This window comes from Miniopterus natalensis, chromosome 1 (genome assembly GCF_054644295.1).
Source record: "Miniopterus natalensis isolate mMinNat1 chromosome 1, mMinNat1.hap1, whole genome shotgun sequence".
Lineage (NCBI taxonomy): Eukaryota > Metazoa > Chordata > Mammalia > Chiroptera > Miniopteridae > Miniopterus > Miniopterus natalensis.
This window is the reverse complement of record NC_142081.1, coordinates 180,757,479-180,773,673: the sequence shown is the minus strand read 5'-3', so window position 1 is coordinate 180,773,673 and position 16,195 is coordinate 180,757,479. Positions and strand designations below refer to the sequence as shown.

The 16,195-nt window shown below is 43.6% G+C and overlaps 1 protein-coding gene across 1 annotated transcript in view; it reads left to right on the top strand.

The window, feature by feature from the left end:
- Nucleotides 1–16,195, top strand: part of TBC1D1 (TBC1 domain family member 1) — a 107,496-nt gene that overhangs the window by 62,982 nt on the left and 28,319 nt on the right. The window contains exons 12-13 of the mRNA XM_087828340.1: nucleotides 4,613–4,798; nucleotides 10,458–10,619. Of these exons, the coding sequence (XP_087684466.1) occupies nucleotides 4,613–4,798; nucleotides 10,458–10,619 (348 nt within the window). The remainder of the gene's footprint in view (nucleotides 1–4,612; nucleotides 4,799–10,457; nucleotides 10,620–16,195) is intronic.

The window sequence follows — 16,195 nt, the reverse complement described above, 5'->3', positions numbered from 1 at the left end:
CCAGGGGACCTTTAGCAATGTCTGGGCATTTTTTATTGTCACTGCTGGGCTAGGCAGATCCTACTGTCATTTAGTGGGTAGTGCCAGGGATGCTGCTAAACATTGCACTGTGCTCGGAACAGCCCCCCATGACAGAGTTATCCCTTGCAGAATGTCAGGAGTGCTGAGGCTGAGAAACCCTGCCGTAACTGTCGGGTTTACTTTTCTTTTTTTTTTTTAATATGTCTTTATTGATTCAGAGAGAGAAACAGAGAGGGAGAGAGAGAGAGAAACATCAATGATGAGAAAGTCACCAATCGGCCGCCCCCTGCACGCCCTCCACTGGGAATCGAGCCCATATCCCAGGCATGTGCCCTGACCGGGAATCGAACTGTGACCTCCTGGATCATAGGTCAGTGTTCAGCTGCTGAGCCACGCCAGCCGGGCACTTGCTGACATTTTCAGTGGATTCACTTTAATTTAGTTAATTCAGAGGTGAAATTAACAATAGTACTGCAATCCTTCTTTGTGTTCTACACTTGGCCTTGGTACCTGACCAAGGTCAGGACAAGCTCTGGCCATGTGTGAAGGCCTCAGTTCAGGCAGCTGACCGTAACAGCTTTTGAACTGTGTCCCAGTGGTAACAGTGAAAGGAAACGAAGAACTGACATGAGAATGAGTACCCAGGGCCACAAGAGAGAATGAACGGCAAAAGTGTAGTGTGCGCCCAACAGTTCAGAGTGTTGGAGAGTCAGCAGGTGGCATCCCCTGGAGCTTGGTGGAAATGCCGACGTTCAGGCTCCCCTCAGACCTACTGAATCAGAATCTGTGTCTTAGCAAGATTCCCTCATGATGCTTGCGCACCTGCGCAGAGCAGCACTGGAGAAGCATTTTTTGCTTTGGAGGAAAATACACTTTGATTGCAACTCTGACTCTTACTGGCATTGTGACCTTGTCCAAGTGAAAGACAGTCTCACTGCACCTTAGTTGTTTGGCTGTAGAATGGGATGACACTGCCTTTCTCATGAGCTGGTCGTGAGAATCAACAAGGTGGTCAAGGACTCATCACATGGACAAAGCTCAACAGGCTGAGCTGTGACAGACAATAAGAAGGCAAGAGCGGAGAACATTAGGGAAGCGGTTTATGCCTTAAACCCCACATCCTCCTCATCAAGCAGTGCTTCCACTCTTGGCAGATCTCATGTCTCTGAATAGGAAAGTAGCTGCAAAAGCTGGAGCTTCACAAGCTTCTATAGACTTTGGTCCTTGTCAGCGACCCCGTTGGCAGAAGTAAATGGACCAAACAGCCTAAACTCCTAAACGTGTTCCCGCAGCCTGACCTGAGTTACACCTGCTCTGCTCATTATGTCACATGGGAAATTAATGCAGCAGGAATTTTCAAGACACCCAGGAGAAAGGCTGTGGTAAACAGAAAAGATGAGGTTAGAGGAAGGAGACTGGGTGAGATGAGCCCTTGTCTTATTAGCAGGGCTTAAGAATGGGAAAGAATGCCATACTGTTTCACTTATATGTGAGCAAAATAAATGAACAAACAAAATTGAAACAGACTCATGGGCACAGAGAACAGACTGATGGTTGCCAGAGCGGATGGGGGCTTGGGGGACAGGGTGAAAAAGGTGAAGGGATTAAAAAGTACAAGTTGATCGTTACAAAATAGTCCTGGGGATGTAAAGTACAGTGTAGGTAATATAGTCAATAATATTGTAATAACTGTGTGTGGTGCCAGGTGGGTACTGGAAACATCAGGGAGAACACTGTAAAGTGTGTGATTGTCTAACCACTGTGCTGTACACCCGAAACCAATACAAAATAATACTGAATGTAAACTGTACTTGAAAAATAAGGTTAAGAAAAAATTGTCTAACAGACAACAACAAAGAAGAAAGGGAAAGAACTTTCAGGTTAACGTCCCCTCCTGTCCCGTTGCCTGCGGGGTCCCTGAGCCCTTCTTGCTCACACGTGGAAGCGCGGATCTGCCGCTCTGACCGCTGTCCCGGGGCCCCCTCGTCAGCCAGGAGTCACCGTTTGGAAGCAAGGCCCTTGTGAACCAGAGGGAGTGTAAATACTTCCAACATGAGATAAAGCGGAACCTGAATCATAACTGAGTGTCCAGCAGAGTCTCAACAGCCCAGATGGTAAAAGGGGAAAAAGAAAAAAGGAAAGCGTTCGAATGGAAGCGCTCAGGCTGCTGGAGAGAGGGAACGGGGATACGGCATCAGATTCCTCTGGAAAGGAGGGTTGAAGCTGGGCACGGTCCACAGTGACTGGTCCTGTGTATACAGGTGGTTCGGGGATTGGTTTGTCTTCTGGGCGTTTTGCAGGAGAACATTTTTCAATCTTTGATTTAAATCAGAACAGTTTTGCATTATTTTTCCTTGATTTTCTGATTATAAAAATGTTTCTCATCATGAATTCAGGAAATACAAAGGAGAACAACGCATGTGCCCAAACCCAGCACCTGCTTCTCTCTCCTTTTATTCAGCAGTTACTTATGAAGTACCTGCTGGGTGCCAGGCACCGTGCTTGGTGCTGGGCAAACCCTTGTTGACAAGGTGGCTTTGTTGAGTCTTCTTAGAGCTTCCAATCGACAGGCTAAATCTCAGCATTTTTTTCTGTGCTATCGAACACGTTATAGCAGACAAAAAGAGCTAATTAGTTTATTGTATTCTTACTGTGTGTTGGGTCCTGTTTTAGGTGGTTTAGATCATGCGTATTAAGTCAGTCCCTCTAGCACCACAATGAGGGAGGTGCTGTTATTCCCACTTAACAGATTGGGAAACTGAGGCACAAAGAAGTTAAGCAACTTGCTAAAGGTCACAGAATCAATGAAGGCAGACTCTTGATTAAAACCCAGGCAGCCTGGCTCTAGAGCCTAACCTATTAGTCACTGAACTGTACTGCCTGTCATAATGTAATAATATTGATATCATGCTATACACAGTTTTGATTCCTGAATTTATATCGATCATTAACACATGAGCATCCTCCCATAATGTACATGAACTGTGTATTATTTCTTACCAGTAAAAGAAATAGAATTTTAATTTATTTATTTGTTTACTAGGAGCACAATGAAATAAGCATATATAGAAATGTGATGCTAAGCATTTAAATGCTACAGATTTAAGATTTCTTAATGCTTATCATAATTTTTTAGTTTAATTTTTGTTTTTTAGATTTTATTTTTAAATTACAGTTTACACTCAATATTATTTTGTATTAGTTTCAGATATACAGCACAGTGGTTAAACAGTCATATGCTTTACACAGTATTCCCCCCAATCATAATTTTTTTTAATCCAGTAATTTTAAGAGGAGTTAACATGGACAAGTGACTCTAGGAAATTAAACATTTTGTAGTTTGTCTTTGATTTTATAGCAGAAAACAAACCCAAGGTCAGATGAAGATAGTGAGCAGCCGATGCTGACGACTGTTCTGGAAACTTACCGTAACGTGGAACTGTGGTGGAGCTGTGGGCTAGAAGAGATTGTATGTTATATTATGGGTGACTGTGAAGGGCTTCTCACAGCATGCGTTCAGACCATGACTGTATTTAGGTTGAGTTTAGACAGAAGTTCCAAGAATGAGTTGTGTCAGGTGAGGTCCACCTGTACGAGAACGTGTGCTGCTCTTCAGAGCTAGGCTCACAGCAAGCAGGGGTGCTCTGTGCGTGCTGTCGGTCCGTGTGAGTGATAACACTGTGTGCCAGCAACACAGTGTCTGCAGTCAAGAAAGGTACAGGCTCACGAACTGTGAGGAGATTTCAACTAATAAATAGAAATTTAAAACTTGATGACTGCTAGGAAACATTAGAATAGTGGGGATATCCAGCAGAAAGCTTGGACTTCCGAGTCAGACATAAGTTGGGATCTCGATGCACCTGCTCCTTCACTGTATGGCCCTGGGCAAGTTTCTTGGCTTCTCTGAGACTTAGTTTCCTTTTCAGGCTAATCCCTGCCTTCTGGAATTGTCCTCAGGATCGAATGAGTCATTCTACACAAAGCACCTGGTACAGTGCCCAGCACTTGGTAGAGGATCCGCTGATGGTCACTGTTATTCTTGGCTATTAAATGTGTTTTGATCTTCTTTCACAATACCTAGCATATGACAGAGTGGGTGAGAGTGCATATGAAAGTGAGACTGGATTCCAGTCCTCGCTCTACTACTTCCTGGCTGTGCGACACTGGGCAAGTTACTCAAGTTCCCTGTGCTTCAGTTTGCTTTCTTTAAAACGGAATAGTTCTGGTACCTAAATTTTAGGGCGGTTGGGTGTTAAATAAGTTATTATACACACACAGTGAGCACTAGGTGAATGCTCTTATTGTTATTAATGTAGTCATTAACTCAGAAAAAGATACATTACACCTTAAAAAGTAGGTCTCTTTGAACATTGCCTCAGCTGCTACAGCTTTTGCTTACTACTTGATGTGTTGTTCAAAGTTTGTAGTTCAGATGTGGTTTATTACAGTGCATATTAAAACATGAATCATCAATTTGGGTGACATCATCACGTAGTATCTGAACAAGTAGAATTTTCTGATTTGGCACCATGATTAAATATAGATTTTTATGGAAAAATGGCCATCCTGAAGTGTGCTTTTCCCTCTCCAGATTACTCTGAGCTGGGAGAGCTTCCCCCACGATCGCCTCTAGAGCCCGTCTGTGAAGATGGGCCCTTCGGCCCTGTGCCAGAGGAAAAGAAAAGGACCCCTCGTGAGCTGCGAGAACTGTGGCGAAAGGCGATTCTGCAGCAGATACTGCTCCTCAGGATGGAGAAGGAGAACCAGAAGCTCCAAGGTTGGTTTGCGGGTTTTATACTGCACAGGCCTGATGATCTTAATTCGTCTGGACTTTGAAGTGAAACCACAGCTGACATAAGCGTGCTGCCTTTAAAAGAAAGCAAGGTCCTCTAACACACACATACGTGTGTGTGTGGATATATATATATAAGTATCTGTTTACTTTTCACAGTAAAGTTAACACCACATCCTGGAGATCTGGTGATCTCACCAAGTGTACTAGCTATTCCTGTATGGCCATTTTTAGCATAACGTCTAGAACAACCTGCAGATACAAGCTTCAACTTTCTAAAAGTGGATTTTGTTTTGTTTTTTTCTCTCTCTCCCTACTTTGTCCCCAACAATAGTCTGTGTCTGGATGTTACATATGAACTAATCCCACATAATCATTAAGTTCATTGCTTCAACTCTTACGTGCATTTTTAGTAAGTTTCAAGTAACTTGGAAACGTCACCGTTAGCTGAGCTCTGCCTGTGCTGATTCAAGGTGTTTTATGTAGACAGACCCATTCGACCCTGAGGACAACTCCAGAAGGCAGGGATTAGCCTGAAGAGGAAACTGAAGCTCAGAGAAGCCAAGCAACTTGCCCAGGGGCATGTCAGGATCAGAATAGGACATGAACTTTGGAAATTTAGGTTTTGTTCATTTCCTGTTTCCGTGCTGTCATGTGAAGCAATAAATATTGTTTTCGAAGTAGCTAAGAGCTATTTACATAGCCTGGGCGGTATAATGGAAAAAACACAGGTCTTAAAGTGTGGAGAGCTGCCTGGCTATAAAATAATGAGGATTTTGATCATGAGTCTAGACATACTGTTAGAAGGAGCCCCGTCCAGGTAGTTCAGTCACGCCATCACTCCCAAGGAAATTTTAGAATTAGAGTACAGTGGTCCCCGTTTAGCTATGGTTTTGCTTTCTGGGCTTTCAGTTACCTGTGGTCTGAAAATATTAAATGGAAAATTCCAGAAATAAACAATTCATACGTTTTATTTTTATTTTTTATTTTATTTTTTTAAAATATATCTTTATTGATTTCAGAGAGAGGAAAGGAGAGGGAGAGAGAGAGATAGAAACATCAATGATGAGAGAGTCATTGATCGAGCCTGCAACCCGGGCATGTGCCCTGACCGGGAATCGAACCCCAATCGCCTGGATCCTAGGTTGACGCTCAACGCACAGCCGGCTGGGCCAATTCGTACGTTTTAAATTGTGTGCTGTTCTGAGTGGTGTGATATAATCTCGAGCTGTCCCACTCCATCCTGCCCAGGACATGAATCATCCCTTTGTCCAAAGTGTCCTCGTTGTCTGCACTGTTCGCTCACTAGTCACTTAGTAGGCATCTTAATTATCAGATCCACTGTCACTGGGTCACAGTGCTCATGTTCAAGTAACCCTTATTTTACTTAATAATGGCCCCAAAACACAAAAGTGGTGTTACTGGCAATTTGGATATGCCAAAGAGAAGCCATAAAGTGATTCCTTTAAATGAGAAGGTGAGTATGTACAGGAAAAAACAGTGCATATAGGGCTCGGTACTGTCCATGGTTTCAGGCATCCACTGGAGGTCTTGGAACATATCCCCTGTGGATAAGGGGTGTAGACTACTGAGCGAGAAGGGCCATCCCCTGAGGGTGCTGTGAGTGCGAAGGTTTCTCCTAGCTCCAGTTTTCTTCCATTTTCTTATGGGTTCCTGCAGATAATTAATTCTAAGGGCAGAGGTCTAAAAGAGCTTTGATAGTGATGGCATCGCTGACTGTCATCAGTTGAGTGACAGCTCTGGAACACAGCACTCTCATTCCTGTGCGTGTTGGTTGGGATTTTGTTTGAAGCAAAAAGGCAGTCATGTTTATCACGTGGGTCATAAACCTTAGTGCCTACCCTGGAGATCACGCAAATGACAGCCACAGGAAATCAGGGCTCCACTGTGAAACGGGAATGGTGCTGGCCGGCCTCTTGGGAATGTTGGGAAGAATCATGACTGTCATTGATGAGATCAGGAGACCACAAAAGCAGAGCTGCTGTAAAGCAGTGTAAGTGGCGATTTGCCAGAGTAGAATGAGCTGGGACGTTTCGTCAGGTTACCTGGAACACCTTGCTGGGTGTTGTATATGTGCACTGCCCCGCCCTGCATCTTTCTGCCGCTTCCTCATTTCACCTGGCAGCCTTCAGTCCTGTGTGGGCTTTTGTTTTTGCTGCTGGGATTAGTTTCTCTTTTTAGCTCTGCAGAGTTCAACACATGTTTACCTTTGTGGTGAAAGCACAACGAACTTGCTAAATATAATTTAGAAAGCATTGTATCAGTGTGTACAGTACCCATATTGCTGAGAAATAATCATCAATAAGAGCCTGATCGTGAGCTGCCTAGAAGCATTTAGTAAGCTGTGTCGGGGTGGGATAGGGGACAGAATTTTGTCAATAAATACAGAAGCGAAATTTGACAAGAACTAACCAGGGAGTGAGTGAATTATGTGCTAAAGAGACAGTCTTTCTATTGCATTTTATTTTTCAATTGCTTTTAAAAAGGAAAGTTCATTTGCAACTGGGAGTGGCTCTTGAAATTGTTCCCAGGTTCAGGCCAACTGGCATGCTCTTTGGAAAGGGAATTAAAGAAAAATGTATGAGGAGGTTCCACCTACTGCTCAGCCTAGTTCCTGGCTTTTGCATATATGGATCAAATATTTATTACTGTCCTAGAAGCACTGCATCTGAGAAAGAACCAAACTACATCATTGAAACCTACCTCACTCATTGGAGACAGTTGGAAGCTGAATTGTAATTTCCTCAGTTAAACAGCTTATTTTTTCAGTGATGTTGGGACTGAAATGCATCCCCAACAGCCCTCTGCTATGCCCCTCTGCAAGGCCATTTTTCCCCTGTTGTAAATGAAGACTCAAGCAGCCTCCTGCCAGGCAGCAGAGCGTGATTCAGTACAAGCATAGCTCTTGGTCAGCACGTTATTTCTTGTTGGACTGACTCTCGTAGTTCAGCATTTCTTGTTTAAGATTAAAATATCACAGGTAATACATCTGCATAATGACACATCGAATTTGGAATGTTCATTGAATTGTGATTGAAGATATTTTAAAAAGGTTTTTTTCCTGGTTAAGCAAATACTACATGTTGATTGTAAAAAAATTAAGTAATGGGTGCAGTTTCTGTAAAATCTTTACAAGCTCAGGGGCCATTTAATTACTGAGGCTCCCAGCCCCTTAGCCTCTCCTTTCTAAGCTCTCACCAGGTGGGGGCAGCAGGAAGTGTGTTTTATCTGTGGAGGTGGCTCACGGCGCAGAGCTGGGGCCGGGCAGCCACAGCCCGCCTTACACAGTGGACATAAATCAGATCTGAACATTGGTCCAGAGTCCAAATTAGCGCACGCGTCCATGTTAAGTGATAATAAATGTTTTTGATGATTCTTGCAAAGTTACACCCGATCTCATGCAGTCCTGGTTTCTCCCCCAGCCCCAGAAACTCACACACAAGGGATTGTAGACCCTTATTTATTGTTTCAGTTTGGTCTTATATCTAAAGGGCTTGCCTGGACGCCTTGACGTTTGTTGCAGGCCTGCACCATCTGCCTTGGATGACAGGCATTTTGGAGGCAGCTGATTTTAGGCAGCAGTGTTGTCAGGATGCTGAACAGCAGAATGTTGCCGGGGCCGATAGTGAAGTATGCGGATTAAGCCTTTTCAGCTGAATCTTCTGGCCAGATATTCCTGTCCTGGTAACTTCAGAGCCAGTTTCTTGTGTTGTTTGCTGGGCTCTTCAGTGCACAGACATGCTCACAAGCAAGCGTTCACAGCCAGAGAAATGTGTGTCGGCTCCAAGAGCCTTGTGCCACTTGTGTTCAGCAAGGCTGATCCTGAACCCGATTTGCCACAAGGGTTAGTTCAATGCTAATGACATCTACTGTGCTGCCTCACAGCCAAAAAAAATCTAGAGTTGACATTTTTTAAAAATTTGAACTCTGCAGATGTAGGGAATTGTTTGGCAGGACCTTTAAAATGTATTCTTCAAAGTAAGAAGGGAAAGAATAGAGATAGTAGATGAGAAATTGCAAAAAATAAGAGAGCACTAGGCCTGGAGTCACTTGGCTGCCCACCAGCTAGTCAGCAACCTTGTCAAGACCCTTAATGGCTCTGAACCTCAGTGACTGTGTCCATGAGTGAGAGGCTGGACCAGGGGTCTCTGCAGGCTTTTTCAGTGCTACCTTTTGATGTATTTGTACTGGAAGGTGGTAATTGGACCAGTTAAGTACAGAACCCATGCATCAGATGCATAAGGTCTCACCACCAGGGTATCTTTAGCCAGATTTAGTGAGTTAGCATCTGCTCAGTTTCTGACTTGGTAAAAGAAAATATTTTATTTTACTCCATCAGCACCTAGTTTGGCTCAGTGGTTAGAGCATTGGCCCAAGGACTGAAGGGTCCCAGGTTTGATTCCAGCCAAGGGCATGTACCTCGGTTGCAGGCTCGATCCTGGGCCCCGGTCAGTGCAAGTGCAGGAGACAACCAGGGATGCTTGTCTGTCATGTCAACGTCTCTCTCTCTCTCTTTCTTTCTCCCTCTCCTTCTCCCTCTCTCTTTTCTTTCCATTCTCTCTGAAAAGCAATGGAAAAAACATCCTCATGTGAGGATTAAAAAATAAAAATAAAAATAATTGATCTGTGCCTAATCCCAGGAAAAATGTGTAATTAATAGGGGCAAGCTCTGTAGCACAGTGAGGCCGAGGGTCCCAGATCCGCTCTGCCTCCTGCTCTGGGACCTTGGTGAAGCTACTCAGCCTCTAGTGCCTCAGAGTGACATTCCGATGAAATGGTACTAAACATAAAGCACTTAAGACATGTAGTATTTATTATCATCACAAAGCCGAGTTTACCAGCTCTGTGAAAGTCTGTGTTTTGGCTTATACTTAGCTATATGTCCTATCTGCTCTATTAATAAATGCACAGTCTAGATCTCAGATGTGGTGTGGAGTGGATTTGGGGGCTGATAGCATCACCACTGTATCTAAATAGGATTTAGTGGTTTTACGTGGAAATGAAGTTGTCAGTTTTAATCTTTCTTAGAATTGTCAATTTAAAATCTTCCTGTGTTGATGTTGCCCCCTCACCCCCAGGTTCGGTAATTTAGGTAGAATTCTTCTCCTTTTTAAAATATATCTTTATTGATTTCAGAGGGAGGAAAGGAGAAGGAGAGAGAGATAGAAACATCAATGATGAGTCACTGATCGGCTGCCTCCTGCACGCCCCCAACTGGGGATCGAGCCCGCAACCCGGGCATGTGCCCTGACTGGGAATTGAACCCCGATCGCCTGGATCCTGGGTCGATGCTCAACTGCTGAGCCACGCCCGGCCAGGCTAGGTAGAATTCTTCTTAATGCAGCTTTAAACCGAGTAGGGTTGGTGGGAAGTAATTGCTACCTTCATATATGTGAGGAGATGTCATCTGAAAAGTGCACATTTATTCTGTTCAGCTCCGGGAAGCAGAAACAGGACTATCAGTAGAAGCTGCTTGAAAGGGGCTTGGCTCTAAATGAGAAAGGACCACCCTTGAAGAGCCTCCCTTAGCTTAGATAACATTTCCTGTTAGGCAGCCACGCTGGGAAACAGAAGACACGTCTCCGCAGTGTTCAGTAATGTGCTCTCACATGGTCTGTTCCAGCTTCTGAAAACGACCTGCTGAACAAGCGCCTGAAGCTTGATTATGAAGAGATCACGCCTTGCCTTAAAGAAGTAACGATGGTGTGGGAAAAGATGCTGAGCATGCCAGGAAGATCCAAAATTAAGTTTGACATGGAAAAAATTCATTCCGCTGTTGGGCAAGGTAAGCCTTACTGGGAATCAGTCCAGCAAACCTCACCCCTCACTGATGGTTGGGGAGAAGTCTGAAAAAAAAAAAAAAAAAAAAGTTTAGGTACAATGTTAGTGGGCATCTCTCCCCTATTTATCACTTAATTAATCTGTTTCTAAATATCTTAGTTAATTGATGTGACTTTCATCACCTTTCATGATTCCTCTTAAGTAAACCAGTTACAATGCCCAGGAAACAGGAAGCAGACAGAGGACAACCCAAGGACTTAGTTGCCTATAAACTAGGCAAAGATACGATGATATGCTCTGAGTTAAATAGTAAGCTGAGAACTAATTGTGTGGCTTCTCTCTGAGTACTCTTGGCAGACAACATAGAGTGTTGGGCACAGACATCAGACAAGTTGTTGCAAATTCAGATCCCAGCCCTACCAATCTGCAGTGTGATCTTAGGCAAATGACTTAACCTCTCTGAGCCCTATTTCCCATATGTGTAGCATGTGATGGTGACAGTGGTTGTTGCGAGGAGTAAATGAGCTGGTACCCAGGAGCACATTGCATGTGTCTGCTCCACTGAGAGGTCCCTGGAGAGTGGGCAGTTCTGCTACTTTTTTTTCTTAGTGGCCTGCTGACTCTATACCAATCCAAACTGTTTACTGGCCCAGGATGAACTCAGAACTTGAGACTAAGCATTTAGAAACTTTCCCAGCAATTTGACAGATCCCATTTTTTAAAAAAGTAGACGTTTTATTTTGTCAGTCTTTTTTCCCCTCATTTTATTTTTCTACTAATTCATTTTTTACTGCATTTTACAAAAGTATCAGTTTGCTGATTGGAAAATTCTAAAAGAAAACACTGGTCCTTCATCACAGATAATTGGAGAAGTGCCATGTTAGAGCTTAACTTTGATGCTTATTGGTGTTCAAGTGAAACAACCATTTCTTTTAAAATGTATATGAGTGTGTGCTGGCAAGGGTGGGAGCTTTTCGAGTCTAATCTAATTCCAGTGCTCCTGAGTTCTGGCCAATCTAGTCATGAATAACCAAGTGTTTAGAAAAAGAGTTGCAAAAATATATAAATCTTAGGGTTTTCTCCTGACTTTATTAGCTGTTCATTGGAAGAAGTTATACATGCGTCCTTCATGAGAGAGAAAATGGAGCAAAGTGGTTTTGTTCTGTAGTATATTAGGCATTATCCAACCTTTATCTGGGTTTTGGCAGCATCAGTTTTAGTAATACATAGTTACTGCTGGTTATGACTCTCCCCCCTTCCATGAATAAGGAAACTTGGACTCAGAGCAGTTGCGTAAGGGCTGCAGTGCTGGTCTCACACCCTAGTTCTAGGCACCGTATGACGCTGCCTGTGGTTGGATTGTGCCTCAGCAGTGCTGCTCTCTGAGACCAGAAATATGGCACGTGGTGAGGACACAGGTTGCAAATGGGCCCCTTGTGATCTCTGGCAGGTGTCCTCACCTTTCTGAGCTCTGGCCTCCTGGCTGCTAGAGAGGCATGGACCAAGAAGAGGTCCTCAGAGCTCTCTTCCAGTTCTCACATGCTTTGCACCCATAGTGGTTGCTGGAGGTTTATCATTGCACCACATGGCCCTAGATCACTCTTTTGAAAAAAAGAGGAAGCAGAGAAAAGAATGAGTTCATTCCTTCCCCTTTTCACTGGTGACTACATCATGGTCTTCAGTTGTCTTTGTTTATATAAAAGGTAAATCTCCTGGGCCTGTGACAGCTGTTCCAGATGTTTGACTTTCTTAGAAGCCTGCACCTGGATATATTGGTTTCCATCTTGCATTTTTACAAGGGGGGCTAAATACTCTAGGCACCTGGAACCTGTCTGTTAAGGATAGATGGGTGAACAGTGTGTATACTGAGGTGAGCTGAGGCTAACCTGGAATTTCCTCGTGTATTTCCGACATTGCCACATCACTTTCCGTGGCAGGAACTCTGAATTTCTAACTGTAAAAGGGGCTTTGTCAATTATTCAGCTGGTTTCAACGCATAGGATTTAACAACTCCAAACAAATGGCCTCAGTCCATCTTGTAGCTCAGAATAAAAAATGAGATTAAATCAGAATCACACCTTTGGCCTTCTAGGTCGAAGCCAACTCACTTCCAAGCCCTTGAAAAGAAAAGGCAATCTCTGTATGTATAAGAGGCCCCTCAGTGATGGAAATGAAGGGATTTATGAACTTTCCAAGTTAAAACTGAGAGTAGCAGCATTAGAATGTCAGTTTGGGAGAAGGAGGAATAGTTCTGTGGAATTTTAAACATTTCAAAGTTTAGCTTGGGTTTAAGTGGTTTATTTTATTTAATGATTTATTTAAATGATCTCATTTATTTAATGATTAAGAGGTGTCAAGTAGAACTTTATAAACAGGAGTGTGCTTTTCTAGGAATGGGGTTGCAAAGAGTCTACCTGAGCAGTAGGCACTATGGGCCAGGTGCAGACTCTGCTTACCTTTGACCCAGCAATGCCATATATAGAAACCTAGATACTAATCAATCAACAGTGTTCTGCAGTAGGAAAGAATGCTTATTTGGCATTGCTTAATAGCCAAAAAAGAAAACAGAACCCAAATCCCCAGCCATGTGACCACACCCATGCCATACTCCCTGAAAATGACACAGTGGATTTGTACTGATGCAAAAAATGAGTCGCTGAATGAAAGAAAAAAGTACAGCGTGGCCTCACATGCTGTTGTGTGTGTATCTGTAGAAAAACATCATGATGTGTTCGCAGATATCTGAGTAATAAGCAGGATGACCACGCATCTGGCTTGCCTGGCATAGCCCTGTTTTACAGCTTGTTCCAGTAAGATAGTCAATCCCCTTCCTCCCCTTTGCTTTCATAAGCATCCTGCTTTGGATGGTGATTTATATATTCACTCTAGTTATGGGTAGTTTTTCATTTTCTTCTTTATGCTTTTTGCCCTTTCAGGAGTTTTGTATTTGAATAGTGAGCATATATTACTTTTAACGTCATACAGATGAAAAAGTATTTGCATTTGGGTGGAGGGTGGCCGCCTGCCCACCCAGAGCTCTGCCTACAGGTCCTGGGTAGACTCCTGCAGGTTTCTCTCTTGGGTTAGGAGTGGAGGCAAAACAGAGCATGGAAAGATTATTCCAGGTCATTAGCAAAAGCATTGGCTCCAATTTGCATGAGCCTTTGTTTTTAAATCACGTGTCTAAGCTTTCTCTTAAATACCAGAATATGTGGTACTGCCCAGTGACACAGAGCCAGTGCGTTTTTTTCCTCCAAAAAAAAAGTCCGATAAGTTTAATGGGATTGATTTAGTAATAAGAGGAAATTGTTCATCTCATAACTTGGGAAAATTTTCCAGTTTGAAAAAAACTATTTTGTGAAAAGCCCCACTATAAATCACTTAGCATGCTGTTTCTCAGGCCACATTTATTTCTAATGCGGTTTGCAGTAGTAAAAGCTAGTATGTGTGTGCATATATATATACATATAACATGTATATTCTGTATATATATATGACATACACACACACACATACTAGCCTTTACTACTTCGAACCATATATATACACACACACACACACACACACACAGCCCTAAGATATATTTCTGAGCAGGAACACTAGAGAGGGAGAGAAGCAATAGAATAATGTAGAAAAGCAGATATCCAGGTGTATTAGTCTCCCGTTGCTGCCATAACAAATTATCACAACATCAGTGGCTAAAACAACACAGGTTATTCTCTCACATTCTGGAGGCTGGAATTCTGAAGTGAGGGTGGCAGCAGGGCTGCACCTCCCCTCTCCCAGCTTTGGGTGGCTGCCAGCATTCCTTGACTCGTAGCTGCTTCACTCCGGCCTCTGCCTCTGTGGTCACATAGCCGCCTCCTCTGTGTGTCTCTTACAGACACCTGTCATTAGATAGAGGGCCCACCTGGATAATCCAGGGTGACGATCTCATTTTGGGATCCTAATTATATCTATGAAGACCTTTTTCCAAATAAGTTAACATTCACATGTTCTGGGGATTCGGATGCAGACATACCTTTTTGGAGGCCACCTTTCAACCCACTCCTTAGGCCATCAGATTAACACTGGCTGAGATAAACATTCAGAAAGGTGTAGGATACGGTCACAGTTAAGCGTGGCTCTATATTTCTCCCACAGGCTTTTTTTTTACAACTGGTTTGTGTAAGGGAAAACCAAATTACTTACTATAACTTAAGCATTTCCAAGAGATGGCTGTAATTATTTCAAAATATTTCCTTATGGAGCAAGTAATAGATTGACTGCTATCTGGTTCAAACGACAAATTATTATTTTATTATTAATTGCCAGGTAAGAACATAAAATATTTTTTCTCCAGTACCCTGTGAGCAGCCCTGTGTGTAACTGTTGTGACAGGGAGGACATCTGTAGAAAATGTCAGTCCCTCTCCCTGGGCTGCCACTGAGCAGCTGGGTGATCTCGGACAAGGGACCTATTCTCGGTAGCCTGTTTCCTCATCTTTACCGTGAGGGTGGTATTTCCCTTAGGTTGTGAGGATGATGCCAAGTGCTCAGAATGGGGACAGCACCATGACCTTGTAGGAATAGTAGCTGCGGCCGCTGCCCTCTTGCCAGAATACAGACTTATCTCGGAGGTGGCCAGTGGGGAACCTAGAAAAACCTTCTTCCCGGGGAGGCTCCCTGAGGGGCAGGGAAGTGCAGGGAGCGGTCACCTTTTTTCTGGATGGGGGAAGCTCAATTCCTTATTCACAGGTTCCTTTTCCTTATTTGGAGGTTCTCTTAAGAGAACTCCCATCAGAGATGAGAAAGATTTGGCATCTTATTAGGTAGTCTTTCTCTCCCCATTTCCCACTGGTGATGAACCAAATAATTTTGAATCTTGAAAACCAGAGAATTTTGAATCGTGAAAACCGTCACTTTTTCTAATGAGGTTTGCCCTAAATAACATCATTAACTTTAAGAGAACTTTTCTTATGTGTGGACATTTTTTTTTTATCACTTTGAGTTTTCAAATCAATCATATTTGAATCACTGGGCCAAGTCTCTTGGGTGATTTCTCTTGTTTTCAGGTCTCCGCCGACTGCTCACCCCGGCAGGTTTGCGCAGACGGTGCGCCATCTGGCCTTAGGCCCCTTCCCCAGCCCACCCTGCAGAAAGGTGTCTCATCAATAGCCTGGAATCTCAGCTGTGATTAGGCCCTTCCTTCCCCAGCTCAGAAACATCCCATGGTTCCCTAGAGCTACTAAATGAAGGGCAGGTTTCTTGCTCAGTTTTGCTTCTAATAAAATCTGTCCAGCATGACGGGCCCCTGCTCCAGCCCCATGTGTGCCCTGGGCCAAGGTGACAGAACACTCACAGTTCCCTTCCTCTGAGTTTTCTCTCCTCCTTACCCCCACTCGTAAGTCCTTGCACAAATGAAAGGTTCTGTGGAATCTTGATTTCCTTCATCTCAGCGCACCTCACTTTGATCACACCCCTTTTATGAAATGACCTTCTTCTGCGTGGTAGAGTTACACGCTTCCTCTTCTTTCCCTAGGACACTATCAGTTGGCACCAGATAGGGGCTCAGACCATTCACAGTTTATTCCTGGCAGAT